This window comes from Halichoerus grypus, chromosome 3 (assembly GCF_964656455.1).
Source record: "Halichoerus grypus chromosome 3, mHalGry1.hap1.1, whole genome shotgun sequence".
Classification (NCBI taxonomy): domain Eukaryota; kingdom Metazoa; phylum Chordata; class Mammalia; order Carnivora; family Phocidae; genus Halichoerus; species Halichoerus grypus.
The window spans coordinates 180,578,645-180,596,947 of NC_135714.1; the positions used below are offsets into that span (position 1 = coordinate 180,578,645).

Sequence of the window (18,303 nt, forward strand, 5' to 3'; positions counted from 1 at the left end):
CACTCTCTCTCTCAAATAAATAAATAAATAAAATCTTTAAAAAAGAAAAAAAGAAGGGGCATTTTTAGGTTCTTGTTAGGAATATGAATACGCTAAGAGGTAAACTACGTCTGGAGCAAGCGAAGAATAGCTCTGTTCAGCCATTTACTGCTTCCTTATAGAATGCCTGGCCTTGCCTGTTATCATTCTGCTACAACAACTTTTCTTTTCCTGTAAGCATTGGTATCTTGGGGAGATCCCCTATTTTGTATTTTCATGACATTCCATTTGGGTTCTTCTCAAACTGGCTTTTGGTTTTGAATTACAAGGAAGGGTGTAGGTGTGTGTTGAATATCAGAGAATATATAACAATTGATAAGACAAGAGTTTAAGATTCCAGTTATCTAGGCTAGCTATAGTTGCAGTAATAAACTTCTGATGTCCCGTGATTTCCCAGCAGGTGCAGGGAAAAGGGAGGCCCTCTGAAGCACATCATTTCATTTGTTCATGTCTTCATTTCCTGTATTCTAGAATCTTTTTTTTTTTTAAAGATTTAATTTATTTATTTGATACAGAGAGAGAGAGAGAGAGGAATCACAAGTAGGCAGAGTGGCAGGGAACGGCAGAGGGAGAAGCAGGCTCCCCGCTGAGCAAGGAGCCCGATGTGGGACTCGATCCCAGGACCCTGGGATCATGACCTGAGCCGAAGGCAGACGCTTAACGACTGAGCCACCCAGGTGCCCCTTCATTTCCTGTATTCTAAGTACTAAGTACTTGGATTGAGGCTGGCGGAGAGAAAAGGGTAGATACAAATATCTGAAGGGCAAAGGTCCCTTCCCACAGGGAATTTGCAGTATAGTGGGGAAGCAAAATGTCGACAGTCAACTCCAAAGTGAGGTGATCTGTGTTAATTGCTGCCGATAGTAAAAAATTACAGTAGTTGAGAGGAGAGTTGGAATCATCACTTCTGCCTGGGCACCATGGGATGGATGCTTTTGTGAAGGAGAGAGTTTCTTTCTTTCTTTCTTTTCTTTCTTTCTTTCTTTCTTTCTTTCTTTCTTTCTTTCTTTCTTTTCTTTCTTTTCTTTCTTTTCTTCCTTCCTTCCTTCCTTCCTTTCTTTCCTTCTTATTTTATTATTTGTCAGAGAGAGAGAAAGAGAGCACAAGCAGGGGGAGCGGCAGGCAGAGGGAGAAGCAGACTCCCCGCCGAGCAGGGAGCCCAATGTGAGACTCAATTCCAGGACGGTGGGATCATGACCTGAGCTGAAGGCAGACACTTAACCGACTGGGCCACCCAGGCGTCCTGGAGAGAGTATCTTTCTGAACTTGAACAGGATGAATACCATTTTTTGATAGGGTAGGATCAGAGGCAAAGGCAGAGAGGCAGGTTAGGTTGTGTAATTGAATTTGGAGCAGAGGGTGTCTCTAATAGAAGTAAGATACGGGAAGCTGATGGGTAGGTTGTGGTAAAAAAAAAAATGAAGTTCCTAGGGGCACGTGGCTGGCTCAGTCCATAGAGCATGTGACTCTCGATGTCGGGGTGGTGAGTTCAAGCCCCACATTGCGTGTAGAGCTTACTTAAAAAGAATGAAGTGAACTATGTGAAATGGTTTTTGAGTAGGGGAGTGACTCAATAAAAGTGATTTTGTGGTAGTGGTACAATTGAAAGATGTCCCTGGGGACAGTCAAATAGAAGTTTCTTTAATATTGATTTGTTAAGCATTTTTTTCCTAAATAAAATATTTTGATTCTGGAGCATGGTGAATTTTTTAAGTTGCTGCGGATGAATTCACACTGAAGATCCAAATTAAAGTCTTCCTATAGTTAGAGGGATTGTGTTTTTTCTTTTTTAAAGATTTTTTTATTAGAGAGAGAGAAAGAGTGAGCACGAGTGGAGTAGGGCAGAGGGAGAGGGAGAAGCAGACTCCCTTCTGAGCAGGGAGCCTGATGTGGGACTCAATCCCAGGACCTTGGGATCATGACCTGAGCTGAAGTCAGATGTTTAACCGACTGAGCCACCCAGGCACCCCAGTGGGATTGTGTTTGTTTTTTTTCTTAAGATTTTATTTATTTATTTGACAGAGAGAGATACAACGAGAGAGGGAACACAAGCAGGGGGAGTGAGAGAGGGAGACGCAGGCTTCCCACGGAGCGGGGAGCCTGATGCGGGGCTCGATTCCAGGACCCTGGGATCATGACCTGAGCCGAAGGCAGACGCCCAATGACTGAGCCACCCAGGCGCCCCGGATTGTGTTTTGTTTTTAATTGTTTTATTTTTGTTTGCTCATTTATTAATTCATATCCCAGGTATACAGGTACTTTTTTAGATGCTGGGGTCATAGCTTCAAACAAAGCAGATAAAAATCCCTGTCCTTGTGGAGCTTACATTGTAGGTGTTATCTGCAGTTTCTAAATTTTCCATGCTATATTTTTGTAATAAATTTTTTTTCAAGATTTTCTTTATTGGAGAGAGAGTCAGAGCTAGAGAGAGAGAGCTAAAGAGAGAGAGCACACACAGAGGAAAAGGGCGAGAGAGAAGCATACTCCCCGTTGACCAGGGAGCCCAATGGGGGGTTCAGTCCCAGGACCCCAAGATCATGACCTGAGCCCAAGGCGGAGGCTTCATTGACTGAGCCCCCCAGGTGCCCCAATACTTTTAGCTTTGTGAAACACTACATGGACCTTGTTTTCATTTCATTTAGGATTAGACTCACATAGATCCTTGTAGGAATTTGGGAAGCATTGTTGTGGTTCAGCACCCTTACTTTACTGAGGAGCAGAGTGGTGTCAGCTAAAATATACTAAGCCTTCTAATGGATAAACCAGGTCAAGAGGCATGGGTAGCTCTCATACCATGATTCCACCCTTAAATTGGTCTTTATTTTTCTCCATGGGGAAAAAGTTGTAGGGTATTAGGTTGGACACTAAAAGTGGGAAACTGGAAGAAATCATCTATTTTTCCCTAGAATTCAATTAAAGATAATAAACTCTTGTTGCCTGTTGCAATTAAGTCATTTCTGAGGGCAGAAAAATAAATGAGATGATCTTTGAATTCAGTTTTTGGCATCTCCAAAAAATTAAGTGTAATACTTCCCTCATGATCAACTGTAGACCAAGGAGAAATGCAAAGATTGCCCAGAGCCAAGGTGAATGAGAGCCTTCTGGGAGTTTTGTCTCTGTGGTTTAGTTCTTTTTTTTTTTTTTTTTTAAAGATTTTATTTATTTATTTGACAGAGAAAGACACAGCGAGAGAGGGAACACAAGCAGGGGGAGTGGAGGAGGGAGAAGCAGGCTTCCCGCGGAGCAGGGAGCCCGATGCGGGGCTCGATCCCAGGACCCTGGGATCATGACCTGAGCCGAAGGCAGACGCTTAACGACTGAGCCACCCAGGCGCCCCGTGGTTTAGTTCTTGGCCTACGCAGACGTGGGAAGAGTCAGCTTGAGGAAAAGTTCTTTCTGATTTACTGCTCCCTTTGCCTCAGGGCCTGTGGGAGCACATGTTCCAGTGTTCTTGCTGAGTGTACGGATTCTGTAACCTGGTTCTTGTGGTATAGGCGTGCAGTTCTTACCAATGGGAGTTCGTACTAAGGGTTGATTACCAGGCCCCAAGCCTTTTCTCTTTTTCTTTGCTCTCCTCTCCTCTCCTCTCCTCTCCTCTCCTCTCCTCTCCTCTCCTCCCCTCCCCTCCCCTCCCCTCCCCACTCCTCTCCCCTCCTCCCCTCTCTTCTCTCCCCTCCTCCCCTCCCCTCTCCCTTTCCTCTCTTCTCTTTTCCTTTCTCTTTTCTTTTTTAATTGAGATGTAATTGACATATAACATTGTATTAGTTTAAGTGTACAGCATAATGATTCCATATTTGTATATCCTGTGGAATGATCACCACAAGAAGTCAAGTTAAGCTTGTTTCCGTACATAGTTAACAAATCTTGTTTTCTTGTGATAAGAATTTTTAAGATCAACTCTCTTAGCAACTTCCAAATATGCAATATAGTATTATTAACCATGCTGTACATCACATCCCCATGACTTACTGATTTTATAGCTGGAAGTTTGTACCTAGTAGAAGTCTTCTTGATTGTTAATGTCACTGTGAACGGTGCTGCACAGCGCCCATTGGAGAGGCCAGCAGGAAAGGTGGGGGTTTTAAAAGATGCCTGAGAAACAGACTGCTCAGTAGACTGTTGTTTGTGTTTATCTAGGCTGAAAACAATGACTTAGCAAAATGTAAATCGACCGACCTTGCAGGTGATATCAGGTACTTTGATATTAAGATGGCTGTATCTCCACATAAGGCTGAACATATTTTTTAAAAATTTTAATAGTAAGAACACTTAACATGAAATCTACCCTCTTAACACAGATTTCTAAGCAGTACAGTACTGTTGACTATAGGTACCACGTGGTACAGCGGGATACCTAGAACTTACTCATCCTGCTTAACTGAAATTTTGTGCCTGTTGATTAGTAACTTCCCATTCCTCTCCCACCCCTGTCCAGACCCTGGCGACCACCATTCCATTCTTTGGTTCTATGAATTCGACTATTGTAGATAATCTCATGTAGGTGAAATCCTGCAATATTTGATTTATTTCCCTTATTTTAGTATAACGTCCCAAGGTTGAATATGCATTTTTAAGTGGACATTTACGTAAAGGAGATCATATCTTCGGTATTTTTTAAGACTTTATTTATTTGAGAGAGAGAGAGAGAGCATGCACAAGCAAGGGGGAGATGCAGAGGGGGAAGCAGACTCCCCGCTGAGCAGGGAGCCCGACCTGGGGCTCAATCCCAGGACCCTGGGATCTGACCTGAGCCGAAGGCAGATGATTAACTGACTGAGCCACTCATGTACCCCAACACACCTTCGGTATTGACAGGTAACCCTCAAAAACAGAAAGTTACCCTAATTTGTTTTGTGGGTTTAGAGTTCTGTAAGGTGTGGCACACTTATATTCATAAGTGCCAAATAAAGGAGTGATCAGAAAGGGTGGGGTTAGTTGAAGTAGGCAAATCCTCATGTTGAAATTGGTCTTTTGATTTACCCTGTTGATTGTTTAATTTTTTTGCACTAGGATTAGTGTAATATTGCTTTGTCATCTTGCCTCAGAACCCATGTAAATCTGCAGGGCCAGAAAAGAAAGGCTGCCTCGGAACCCCTCAGAGGTCCTATTTCTTTGTAAAGCGTACTTTGAACAAGTCGTAACAGAGAGTGTTTCTTGTAGAGTGGGATTGAAGGAATTTTGTGGGAAGACTAATGACCTTATAATTAATAACCATTTATTCACTGGGTGTTACAACATTAGATATGAAATGAGGATATACAGTCCTAGGTCCTTTTCTTTTGGTGAAGGAACAGGAGACGTAGGGCCAGACACCACTGTTGTGGGCATCAGGGGGTAGAGAACCGACCATCCAGAAGAAGTTCTGTCTTACATAGCTATTTCTGGGTCCTCCTGGATGCCTCAGAGTAACAGTTCTTTTAAATTTGACAGCTGAGGGGCACCTGGGTGGCTCAGTCGGTTAAGAATCCAATTCTTGATTTCGGCTCAGGCCATGATCTCAGGGTTGTGGGATCAAGACCTTTGTTGGGCTCCGTACTCACGGGGGAGTGTGCTTGAGATTTCTCTTTCTTCCTCTCCCTCCACCCCTCCCCCAGCTCGTGCTTTCTCTCTGTCTCTCTCTCAAATAAATCTTAAGAAAATAAAATAAATTTGACACCTGGGACTGAGAGGTCCACATTAATCTCATGTTCTGCTTAGCTAAGTATTGAGCCAAAACGATTTTTTTTTTTTTTATTCATGAGAGTCAGAGAGAGAGAGAGAGAGAGGCAGAGGCAGAGGGAGAAGCAGGCTCCCCACCTAGCAGGGAGCCCGATGCGGGACTCGATCCCAGGACCCTAGGACCATGACCTGAGCCGAAGGCAGATGTTTAACCATCTGAGCCACCCAGGCGCCCAAGCCCAAACGATTTTATTAAAAGATTTTATTTATTTATTTGAGAGAGAGCACAGAGGGAGAGTGAGATGGAGAAGCACGCTCCCCGCTGAGCAGAGATCCCAATGTGGGGCTTGATCTCAGGATCCTGAGATCACGACCTGAGCCGAAGGCAGATGCTTACCCGACTGAGCCACCTAGGTGCCCAGAGCCAAAATGATTTTAATTCCAACCTTTGTTAATATCTCTTGTATCACTTCATTTTCTTGCTTTAGATTCTGTTTTGCAGAGAATACTTTTTTTTCTTTAGCCTCCCAGTACTAATCTTTAATTGAAGTCTGAAATTTGAAGGTAAAGACATGGATATTGGATGTTTAAAATGTGTCAAGGTATAATACTGTGATTTATGATAAAAAATATACCTTTGGTCTTGGTCCCCATCCCTGGCACAGAGCTCCTAAAAACCCTTTGGAATTTTCTAAGTGATAGAAGTAATAAAGGTATCTTGGTATTTATAACAAATGAATATTCCACACCTGAGTTTATGTAATGAGGTGACTTTTGGAAAGAACCTAAGGATGAGATCTGGTTGGCTGGAGAACCAACCTTGTGATTTGAGCGTTGGGATTTCATTCCCATCTCCCTGGCCTCTGGGGAGGAGAGCTGGAGGTTGAATCAATCACCAGTTACCGATGACTTAATCAATCATGCCTATGCAAACAAATCTTTGAAGGGAGAAAAAAACCCAAAAGGTTGGGGTTCAGAGAGCTTCTGGGTTTGGCAAACACATGGAGATTGGAGGAGAGTGGCAGAAGCTCCACACCTTCCCACATACCTTGCCCTATTCTTCCACCTGCCTGTGCTTGGGTTACATCCTTTTATAGTAAACTGGGAATCTAGTAAGTAAAATGTTCCTCTAATTTCCATGAGCCACTCTAGCAATTAATCCAACCCGAGAAGGGCGTTGTTGGAACTTCCGAGAGTTGGTCTGGAGCACAGGTGATAACTGGACTTGTGATTGGCATCTGCAGTAGGGGCGGCCGCAGGCTTGAAGGACCAAACCCCCAATCTGTGGGATCTGATGCTACCTCTAGGTAGATAGTGTCAGAATTGAGCTAATTGCGTGATGGCATCAGAGTAGAGACACAGGGCCAAGTGGTCTCCTTCAGTCACTGTTGGTGTGAAGCTGATGAAACTTGACAAAGACAGGGATCTTTGTTCTGGTTGCCTACCTACTCCAACCCCTAGGACAGTCAGGCATGCACTAAGTAGGTATTCAGTATAGAGTTGCTGAAAGAATGAGTTGATGAAGTCATAGGGTTTTGCTTAGTGAATGATGACTGGTCCAGCATATTCTAAGTGCTCCTTCCCCATGCCAGTCTTGAACTAGATGGTAGGATGCAAAAAAGGAAAACAGGAAACTGTAGGCAACTCTGTGACGGGAAACAGAAGCAGGGAACCAGAAGAAGTAAGTCTGCTGTTAAGTGCAGGTGGCATTCTTGACAGGTCAGTGGACGAGATCCTCATTTTACCACCGACATGGACAGTGTGAAGTTTTCACCTATCTGGGCAGAACTGAAGGTGAGAGGGGTGCAGCCTGGAAACATGGTGAAGCCCCTGAATTTCGCCGCGTGTATCATCAGACTCTTCACCTGTTCTGTCCCTGTTGGGAGGGGCCCTCGTCTCCACTGTGAGCCAATGCTGGCAGGCCAACTGAACAGGATTCTGAACCCCAGGTCGGGACAGGGCTTTCCCAGAGATGGACTGTCAGATTACAAAGGACGCGAAGCTACAGGAGTGTCTCTGGCGTTGGCCGTACTCAGGAATGCGAGAAACTTGTCTCTAAGGCTTATCATTGGTTAATGCCCCCCTGGGGAATGAGGGCTCTGCAGGGAAATTTGCCAGGTGGAAAGTGTTGTATGTTTCGGGTCTTATCTGCTGTGTGTAACCCTGGGAAGTCAGAGCCCTGAGAACCCATCACCCTGGTGTCCCAGCCTGGGAGGCAAGCTTTCTGCCATCAGTTGATTCATTCCTGAAAGGGAGCCAGCCACCTGGGGAATTGATGTCTTTTTCAAAAAGCCTTTTGTGAGCCTTGGGATCCAGCAGACTGCAGAAATAATTCAGGGGAGTCAATTTCATCATCAGATCTATCATAAATTAGAAAAGAGGTGCTTTATTTGCATTATCTCTCATCTTCTCAAAACCTCTGTATTACCATTCTCATTTTACAGAATAAGAAACTGAGCTCAGAGATTTAGAAACTTACCCACCAACAGCCAGTAAGTAGGAGGGGAGGTTGGGATTCAAACTCCTGTCTGTCTGACTCCGTGCTTGTGTTCTTTCTGACCACCTACTGCGCTTGTCAGCTGCAGAGGAAGAAGGGTGGAGCATGACTATACAGAGCTTTCCACCCTGGCTTCCCCAGCTCTGTTGATAACTAATGGCTGTTTTCTTCCCTTCCCAGTCAGAGAGGCATCTGGTCATCAGTTGTGTTGTGCTGAAGTGTAACTAGGTTTCTAAAACCAGTGGAAAGGCCTGGAGGCCTATTACTAGGAGCTGCCAAAATAGGGCGAGTTATATTTCTTTCTTTCTTTCTTTCTTTTCTTTTCTTTCATTTATCTATCTGAGAGAGAGACAGAGAGAGCAAGCAGAGGGAGAGGGAGAAAAGCAGACTTCCCGCTGAGCAGGGAGCCCGACGTGGGGCTCCATCCCAGGACCCTGGGATCATGACCTGAGCCGAAGGCAGACGCTTAACCAACTGAGTCACCCAGGCGTCCCAGCAAGTTAAAATATTTTAGAAGGCAAAAAAGGCGGAAACTTCTAAAAAGCAAACCACAGCTAGTCATAACACTTGGCACGAGTGAAAGGCCATCTTGGCCCTTAGAAGAAGCATGTCCCAAACTTTTTTAAAAATTGCCTTAAATAGCTTTCAGATAGCCTCAAATGTACATGAGGAATAAATTGATGATGTCTGAGAGTGGTTCAGAACATTTAGTGCCTTATGACCATTTAAATTGCTTTTAAAGGTTCCTGGGAAGCTGGAGAAGGTTGACTCTAGGACAAATGGAGTGTATTTATTTAGTGTGTTGAAATCATCTCTACTTTTGGAGAACGTGGTTTTGGATTCTGTCCTCATTGAAGCCTCTTGGTGAACTGAAGCTGCCAACTGCAGGGTATAGAGCTGTGCATAGAAGGGACTTGGAAGCACTCTGCCCTGCAGATGAACCGGGAAGGGCAGGTCTGATGATAAAATCATTGCCACCAAGGGGCTGGGATTCAGCTGCCTTCCTCTCTTCTACCACATAGGAAACACCTGTCTTCCTCCTTCCTTAGAATTGGTTCATTCCATCTATTTCCGTAATTCAAATACTTGGGAATTGAGAAATAGCATATCCTCTGCTTAGACCGATAGCAGGCAGTGTAGGGAGAAAGCCATAAATTATTCTAATTGCTGATATAAAGTACTTTCTTTTTTTTTTTTTTTTTTAAAGATTTTATTTATTTGACAGAGAGAGACACAGCGAGAGAGGGAACACAAGCAGGGGGAGTGGGAGAGGGAGAAGCAGGCTTCCCGCCGAGCAGGGAGCCCGATGCAGGGCTCAATCCCAGGACCCTGGGACCATGACCTGAGCTGAAGGCAGACGCTTAACGACTGAGCCACCCAGGCGCCCCTAAAGTACTTTCTGAATAGCCTGCTTGTAATGCTAGTGTAGGTGTGATTCCTTTATTTTATGAGGCTTGAATTCTGCACCCTTCTCTCAATCCTCTGAGTTCCCAGTTCTGTTGCCTTCTGAATCCTTATTTTAGCAAAATCTCATAAAAGATCCAAGTCCACAACTAAATAGTATATGACCTGTCTCTTTCTAGGAGAAAAACCTCCAAATGACTGATAGCTTGAAACTTATAGAAACATAACTCACTCCTTTATAATTCCTGGGTGCAGAATAATGGGAAGTAATAGGATTAAAATGAAACTGCAGGACGTATGCTGCAAGTAGAGCAATATCAGGTGACTGTTCATAAGACCTTCTTTTTCAAATATTTGAGATCTTAATGAGATTTGGGCAGGTTTCTTTTATTCTACCATTTCATATAAAATCCCTTGGCAAGTGCGTACATATGTAGTTCAGATTTCACCGCAGGATGCCCAGAAAATATTCTGTAAGAAGTAGGCTTGTATTCTTTGGGCTTATAGAGAGCCAACCTAGTTCCTTATGGTCATGATCAGCAGAGCTGTAAACACCTGATATAAATTCTTTCCAGAAACCAACAGTATTTAAATATTCAGTCTTTACTCCATGCCAATAGGCATGAGTGAACATACTGATATTTTTGAGGATATACAGTTAAGACCTCATTTAAATCTCATAACTTCGGGGGTGCCTGGACTCTGGATTTCGGCTCAGGTCATGATTTCAAGGTCCTGAGATCAAGCCCCACATCAGGCTCTGTTCTGGGCATGGAGCCTCCTTAAGATTCTCTCTCTCCCTCTGCTCCTTACACCACCACCACCCTGCTCATGCTCTCTCTCTCTCAAAAACATTTTTTAAAAAAATCTCTTAACTTCATTATAATTGCCAAGATGTCACCAACACCTCCCAGTCAGTATTTATAAGATTAAAGGGAGTCAGGAATACACATTACATGACAGGTTTCCAGGGCTGAAGGGGTCTCTAACTTGCCCTTCAAAAGAGTGAGGTCAATGTAGTTTTCCTTCTGCAACCGGCTCCTCTGCTAAGGTACACCGAGTGTTTACCCATTCAGCCAAGTACACATTTCTTCATTTTAATCAGTCTTCCTCTTTTAATTTTCTTACTGAATTCATTTGACATGTAATACTTGTGTAAGTTTAAGGTGTACAGCATGTTACCTTGATACATTCATATAATATGATTGTCCATGTAATGATATTTATCACATACATAATTATAGTACAATATTATGGTCTATATTCTGATTAATCTTACTCTTTTTTTTTTTTAAGATTTTATTTATTTATTTGACAGAGAGAGACACAGCACGAGAGGGAACACAAGCAGGGGGAGTGGGAGAGGGAGAAGCAGGCTTCCCGCTGAGCAGGGAGCCCGATGCGGGACTCGATCCCAGGACCCTGGGATCATGACCTGAGCCGAAGGCAGACGCTTAACCATCTGAGCCACCCAGGCGCCCCCTGATTAATCTTATTCTTAACCCAACTTTTTTTTTTCCATATTACAAATTTTAGCATGTGATCGAAAGGAAATAAACATATGGAAACAAAAATTTGTACGTAAACATATATCACAGCTTGTCGACAGGGACTGTTGGGAAGAATTTCTCTCTAGTCTGAGGGGTATGAATAGTTGCTTTCTTAAACAACTGGTCGGTTTTTATGTGACATCTTACAACCGTTTGTGTTTTCCTTTGTGTTTTGGCGGCTAGAAGGCTAAGAATCAAATTTGTGGTCTGTCTCTAGCAAGTATATAAGCATGGATGTATATAAGCAGGTATGTGTATGTACATATATATGCACTCATACATATATATGTACACATAGAGAATAGTATGGATGAACCTTACTGCTTGATTCTTCATTTTCCTTTGGTCCTGAAAAGTAACATAGATTTCTGCCAGAGAATTTTTCAAAGGGGCATTTTGAGGGTTTTACCCAGCGTATGGCATAATAAGTTTCCCAGAAATCCTCTGGAGCAGCTGCTCAGATGCTTCAACTGCCCTTATTCAGCGGGTGGGTCCTCTTCCCTCCTGCTGCTATCTTCTGCTTCAGACTTCTGGGTTCTGTACAAGTTCAGGCTTGGGCCACCTCCTGACCTATACCACCCCTGCACTGCGTAGCCCTGTGGATATCGAATTATTTTCTGTCTCTTTCTCAGTGACTGTTTTTCTTGAGAAAATGCTGATGAATAAAATTCTCTGCCTCATCGTATAAGAAAAATAACGTATCTTTAACAACTCCGTAATAGAAAAAAGGTAGTAACTGTAGAAGGTGACGTAGAACTTAAGGAAGTCTCCTAGGTTGATGCTTGGGGTTCATTTCTTGCAGGTTTGTGGGATGATTTGAGTTTAATATTCTTAAAATCTGTCCTTTTCCCCCCCCTAGGTGAATGTTGGATGTGTACCCAAAAAGGTAGAATTTTTATTTATTCTTCCTTCCACACTCCTTTTACATATTTGATTAACGAATGCATTGATTTATTAGCTTAGAGTGCATGAGTGAGATTATATCTAGGTCCAGTAATTAGGACTGGGCCATCTGCACAGGATTGCTTTTTCTCAATCTAAATAACTGAATGGAATCTTTTTTTCTTTAAGATTTTATTTATTTATTTGACAGAGAGAGAGATAGCAAGAGCAGGAACACAAGCAGTGGGGGGGAGTGGGAGAGGGAGAAGCAGGCTTCCCGCAGGGCAGGGAGCCCGATGCGGGGCTCGATCCCAGGACCCTGGGATCATGACCTGAGCCGAAGGCAGACGCCCAACGACTGAGCAACCCAGGCGCCCCCTGAATGGAATCTTCTTAAGTATTCCCATTTAATTCTGTAGCCTCATGGATTCTCTTAACTGTGGTGGTTTTCGTTCCTAGTGTATGTGGTATCGAGCACACTGAATGAACTTGTCCTTCACCTGTGACGAAAGACAAAGAAATGGCCGCTCTTATTTCCAAAGCTGCCTCTTGGTTTATACCGGCAAATCATTTTACTCCACATTTGAATGTGCTTTCAAAACATATTATACTCCTAAACTTAAAACCTTTTGTTACTGAGATTACCTTCTAAACTGGCATTTTTTTGGTAACAGGTAAGCAAATATGCCTAATCTCTTCAGTGACACATACCTGAGTATAATGCCAGAAGGGTTTTTTATAATCTGTTCCCTGGTATAGGTACGTGGAGTTTGGGTTTTGTTTTTTGGGGGTTTTTTGTGTGTTTGTTTGTTTTTATCATAGGAAGGTTTCTTTTTTACTGTGGGACACTTTTCCTCAATTATTTTCTTTCCTTTTGGTCTTAGATTTTGGACTCTTCTAATTGGAGTCATGCAGTTATGATACATGAATTATGTAAATCAGTTATAAGGTGGTTTATGTAGTTTAAGCCAGTTATGGTAGTAAATCCGTTGATTGGTGCTACCTCATTATTTAAAAATATTATCTGGGCCTAGTAGCCTGAATTTGTAATATTTTGTTCCCATATATTATGTTTCATTTATTCCTTCTATTCTGATCACATGTGCAGGACATTTACCTTATATTTTCATAGGGCTCTACTGACTTCAAAGTGCTTTTGCATTCTTGAAGACCAGTTGGTAATTGCCTCTTGTTTTCTAGAACAGCCTGAAGCCTGGAGTAACTCCTCCAGAAGGGTAGTGGGGCAGCAGTAGAGAAGGAATCAGATGGATGGGCCTGCTACTACCCAAGTTAGGATGAGCCTGGAAGTCCAATGTAGTTCATATAGAGCTTCTCCAGAGGGTGTCTGATGCTATAGCATCATATATAATACGAATCGGAAGTAAATAAATACGGTACCTGATGATGGGAAGATGTATAGTGGTGTTTCTTAAAATAACCTATTTTATTTTGTAATATTGACAGACCTTTCATATGTATTATTTAGGATAAACAATCTAGCAGATAAAATGGTTAATTCTGTATTATATGAATTTTACCTCAATTTAAAAAAAAGCAGAATCCAGCAGGGTCATCAGTTACTCATCTTTAGGCATAAAGGGAGAACAGTACAAAGAAGGAATCTTAAGCCTTGTCAAAAATGGAGTCTCAGGCTTGTCTGACAAAGAAAAATGATAGTTTGTCATCTAGAGTTCTGGATGCCAACTTGAATTTAGTCGTCATGATAATCAGTTGGCATAAAAGGCCTTTATGGATTTTAGGCTGCATTCCACAGAGATGCAACAAATCTCTGAGTTCCAGATGTCTAATTACACACGTCCTTAACAAGGACATGTTCATAGGCACCGACGTTATAAGAGGGATTCATTCTCTTAAGGTTTTCAGTCCTCAACTTGATCTCATAGCTTCTTCTAAATCACGTTACTGTAAGCTACAGATGCAGTTCCATTTCCTAGAACTAATCACAGAAGACAGGGCTTCAACAAATCTGAAACTTAAAACAAGGATGGTAAGCAACAATAAATTTTACCGGAAGGACTGGGAGGCATATAACATCCTGCTTCTATAGAGTTTATAAAGTAGGGAATTTAATGGAAATAATTTCCTGCAAAATTTCAGCAACTTCCTTACAACATCTGTCTGGTCATATTGCTGAACTTTTAGAATGTTTAGTTTTATTTTTATTTTAAAGTTCATTATTTTTATCTGCTATTATGTAGTTCCCTTTCGTGCATGATTTCTTTCTTTCCTCAGGACTCATATACTACTGTTGTGGCTACCTTTTTTTTTTTTTTCTTTTTTTTTTACAGGTAATGTGGAACACAGCTGTCCACTCTGAATTCATGCACGATCACGTTGATTATGGCTTTCAAAGTTGTGAGAGTAAATTCAATTGGCGGTAAGTGTTAATGCTCAGAGGGTTCTATTTACAAATATAAATATTTTTCTTTCATAATTAAATGAGCTGCAAACTTTTTTGGCAGGGTGTTACTGTGGTAAAATATATATAACATAAAGTTTTGGAGGTGATGGATATATCTGTGGCCTTGATTGTGATGCTGGTTTTAAGGTGTATACTTCTCTCTAAACTCATCAGGTTGTATACAGTAAATGTGTAAATATGTACAGTTTTTTGTATGTCAGTCTTACCTCAATAAAATGGCTTTCAAAGACACACAAAGTCCATTTTAGGTATTTTTAAGTTGTCAATACAGGGCCATTAAGTATATTCATATTGCTGTGCAACTGTTAACACCATTCATTTCGAGAACTTTTCTACCATCCAGAACAGAAACAAGGGCTCATTAGACAATAACTCATCTCCCCTCCCCGCCAGCCCCTAGTATCACTATCCTACTTTCTGTCTCTACGAATTTGCCTATTTTAGGTACTTCATATGATATTTGTCCTTTTAAGTCTGGCTTGTTTCACTTAGCATAATGTTTTCAGAATTCATCCATGTCGTGGCGTGTCAGAATTTCATTCCTTTTTAAGGCTAAAAAATATTCCCTTGTGTTCATACCACATTTTGTTGATCCATTCAACCTTCATTGGACTTCTAGGTTGTTTCTACCTTTTGTCTGCTGTGAATAATGCTGCTGCGAACATTGATCTACAAGTCCCTGCTTTCAGTTCTTTTGGGTCTATACCTAGAAGTGAAATTGCTGGGTCAAATGGCAATTTTATTTATTATTGTTTTTTTAATTTTCCTTTTTTTTTCCCCCTACCCCGCCCCCTCAAATGGCAATTTTATGTTTAATTTTTTAAGGAACTGCCATAAGCTTTTAGGAGCCCTCAGATTTTTGGAAATTCATTCATTTATTCAACAACTATTTACTGAATGGCTGCTAAGTACTAGGCACTTGCCAAAGCAGCTCTTCCTGTCTTTTCGGCAGAAAGAAAGTTACGTACCATGGATTCCACCTGAACGTCCTCCCTGGAGTAGAATGAGGGCTCTCCACATATGGCAGAGCAGGTGGACACAGGGGAAGGGACAGCTGCCTTCAGAGATACTCACTCATAGGGATCTTGTTGACGGCTCTCCGTGTGCGTGATTCGCTGCTGATAGGGGTGTTCAGGGACAGATGCCCCAGTCACTAACTGAAAGAAGAGAATCCTGTTTCTCAGTACTGACTCAAGTTTCATTACAGTGTCATAAAGGAAAAGCGTGATGCCTATGTGAGCCGCCTGAATACCATCTATCAAAATAATCTAACCAAGGTGAGTGTGCTGGGTTTGGAGCTTGGAGAGGGAGCTGTTCTCTGCTGGACTGTGCTACCCATCTGGCCAGACAAAAACATAGCCTTTGCACGTATCTCTTGTTGTTTCTTTTATTTCTTTTGCAGTTAATGATTTTGAGGTAGACCTGCCAGAGCGAGTCCCTGACTCAGAAGGCCAGTCTTTTTTTCTACAGAGTGGGCAGCACATGCTACGATTGGTAGACCCGGTCTCTCGTAATGGCTGCCCCTTGAGTAGGTCTGGCCCTCCACTTAGTTCCAGAAATCCAAAACATAAGAGACTGATTTACACAACAATGCTCCAGCTTATTAATTCACATCGGAAGTACTGCCTGGCTGGAGAGCTGCCATTGTTCATTTGCTCACAGGAACCTTGACCTTGGTGGCTAGATGTACTCAAGAGAGCAAATTATGGTTCAGAAGGTTGTTTTTTGTGAATGAAGTCTGATCAAGAACATTGGGCAAAGGCATGTTTACCTTCAGCAAATATATATTGTCCTTTGCTAGTCTGAGGCTTTTTCTGCCTTGGTGCTTAAATGTTGTACTCCTTCCACTCGGGGCTGCTGGAGACATTGACAAATGGTGCACCATCCATCGGTCCTTTTTCTTTTCTTTTTTTCTCTGAGAGAGAGAGTGAGCAGGGGGAGGGGCAGAGGGAGAAGCAGACTCCCCGCTGAGCAGGGAGCCTGTCTGGCAGCTCCATCCCAGGACCCTGGGATCATGACCTGAGCCAAAGGCAGATACTTAACCGACTGAGCCACCCAGACGTCCCCATCTGTCCTTTTCTTGACAGCATACATCCCACCGCCCTTCATTTGCCTTTGTGATTTCACTTTGCAGTTTCTAAGATTTCCGCAGGGCTTAGATTGTATTTAGATCAGTAGATTGTTGGTGATATTTGGGCCAGCATAATCTCATCGGCAGCCTGTTTATAAGCCAACTTTTAGGGTTGAGTTACTTCTATAAATGGCTAACCTCTTATATTTTTATATTGATTCTTATTCATTGGGTTTATTTTTTTGGAAGGTGATATTTTCTGACCTTAATCCCCAATTCAAGAGGGAAGTATTTGGGGGCCTTTTGTCCCCTCTACACTGCTGACAAGAGATTTTAAGACCGTTAGACGTGAGCATAGAGGTACCACTTGCTACACTAAAACACCCACATCAGTTTTTTTAAAAAAATGGAGTGAGCGAAAATACTTCTGCGGAAGAGCTAGAAAATCACTCAGGGAACAGCATTTTTTTTTAAATATTCACAAATCTTGGCGTGTAGTCGAACTTACTGTGTGTGACCTTATGGGAGAGAAATTACTTATAGTCGATCCAGAAATTGTGAATAGGAAGGGAAACTTTCTGTCAAGTATCTTAGGAAATGCAAATAAAAATTATATCGGTTCCTCCCCCACATGATTATTATTGGCAGTTGACCCATACGCCTCTGTGGAAAACCATTCTCTCCTGAGGGAGGTTTTTCTTGTGGCTTCTGGCACTGATCTTGATTCAGCTTGGTTAAGCAGGTCATCTGTAGAGCAGGCCTGGAGAGCTGTTTGGGAAGGAGGAAATAACTTAAATCAGAACCGAACATGTTCCGAAATGTTGAAATACGCTCTTTTGTGATCAAGCTCCCATGATTCCGTTGTCCTGGTAAGTTGCCCACATTTGCTTGCCGATACACGTATCATGGCTTCAGAAGCTTGCTCTGATTCCCCTAAAGGGAGGCCCCGGCATGGAGAGTGCCAGAGTCTGAATTCTCAACATCTCTAGTGCAGAACTTCATTGTCGTGGTATTTGTGGTATTCTTCCGTTCTGTTTGAGAAAACAGAAGCATTGCATTTTCCTCCCTTGGCCAGAGTGTTCCTCTTTCACCTCTACTTCCTTCACCATTATCCTGTTTTCTTTCTGAGCTTTGTGTCCCTCCTGCAGACACACCATTCTTCAGTGTGATTGCATTGCAAGTGAGGAGGACTTTCTCCCTAAACTCCTGGGGACAGGGATGTAGGGTTTCTCCCTGTGCAGGTGACTGGCACATATTTTTTTGGTCTCTGGATTTTGGCCCAAGATAGCGTCTTTATTTCTTCTTACGGCCCACCAAATGGCAATCCCCTTACCTGAGTGTCAACAGATGTTTTGCCGAAACTCAGACGTTAGAGAGTTGTCTTGGCATCAGCAAACCTCGAATCCAGATAGCCTCTGTAGAGAAATGGAAAGAGCTGATACATTGCCCCTGGTGTTTTTCTTGTATCTTGAGCACAGGCTAATGTCACGGTCCCTTCTCCAGTCCCATATAGAAATCATCCATGGCCACGCAGCGTTCACGTGTGATCCCGAGCCCACAGTAGAGGTCAATGGGAACAAATACACCGCTCCTCACATCCTGATTGCCACAGGTGGTGTGCCCTCCCGTCCTCAGGAGAGCCAGATTCCCGGTGAGTCTTCTCAAGGCAATACCTGTTGTTAATAGTCAGGTGGAGTTTACTGTTGTCTTCAGCCTTGCAAGCCATGCTAGGGGATCTGTTCCAGTTCTTTCTCTTGGA

The 18,303-nt window shown here is 42.6% G+C and overlaps 1 protein-coding gene across 3 annotated transcripts in view; it reads left to right on the top strand.

Moving 5' to 3' along the window:
* The window catches only part of GSR (glutathione-disulfide reductase), a 40,506-nt gene that overhangs the window by 2,048 nt on the left and 20,155 nt on the right, over nt 1–18,303 (top strand). For 2 of the 3 annotated variants that reach the window (XM_078069651.1, XM_036107087.2), the window contains exons 2-4: nt 14,340–14,428; nt 15,681–15,750; nt 18,048–18,195. In XM_078069651.1, coding sequence (XP_077925777.1) covers nt 14,340–14,428; nt 15,681–15,750; nt 18,048–18,195 — 307 coding nt within the window. Of the gene's footprint in view, nt 1–12,007; nt 12,035–14,339; nt 14,429–15,680; nt 15,751–18,047; nt 18,196–18,303 lie in introns of all 3 variants that reach the window. The other variant, XM_036107086.2, reaches the window with a different exon arrangement.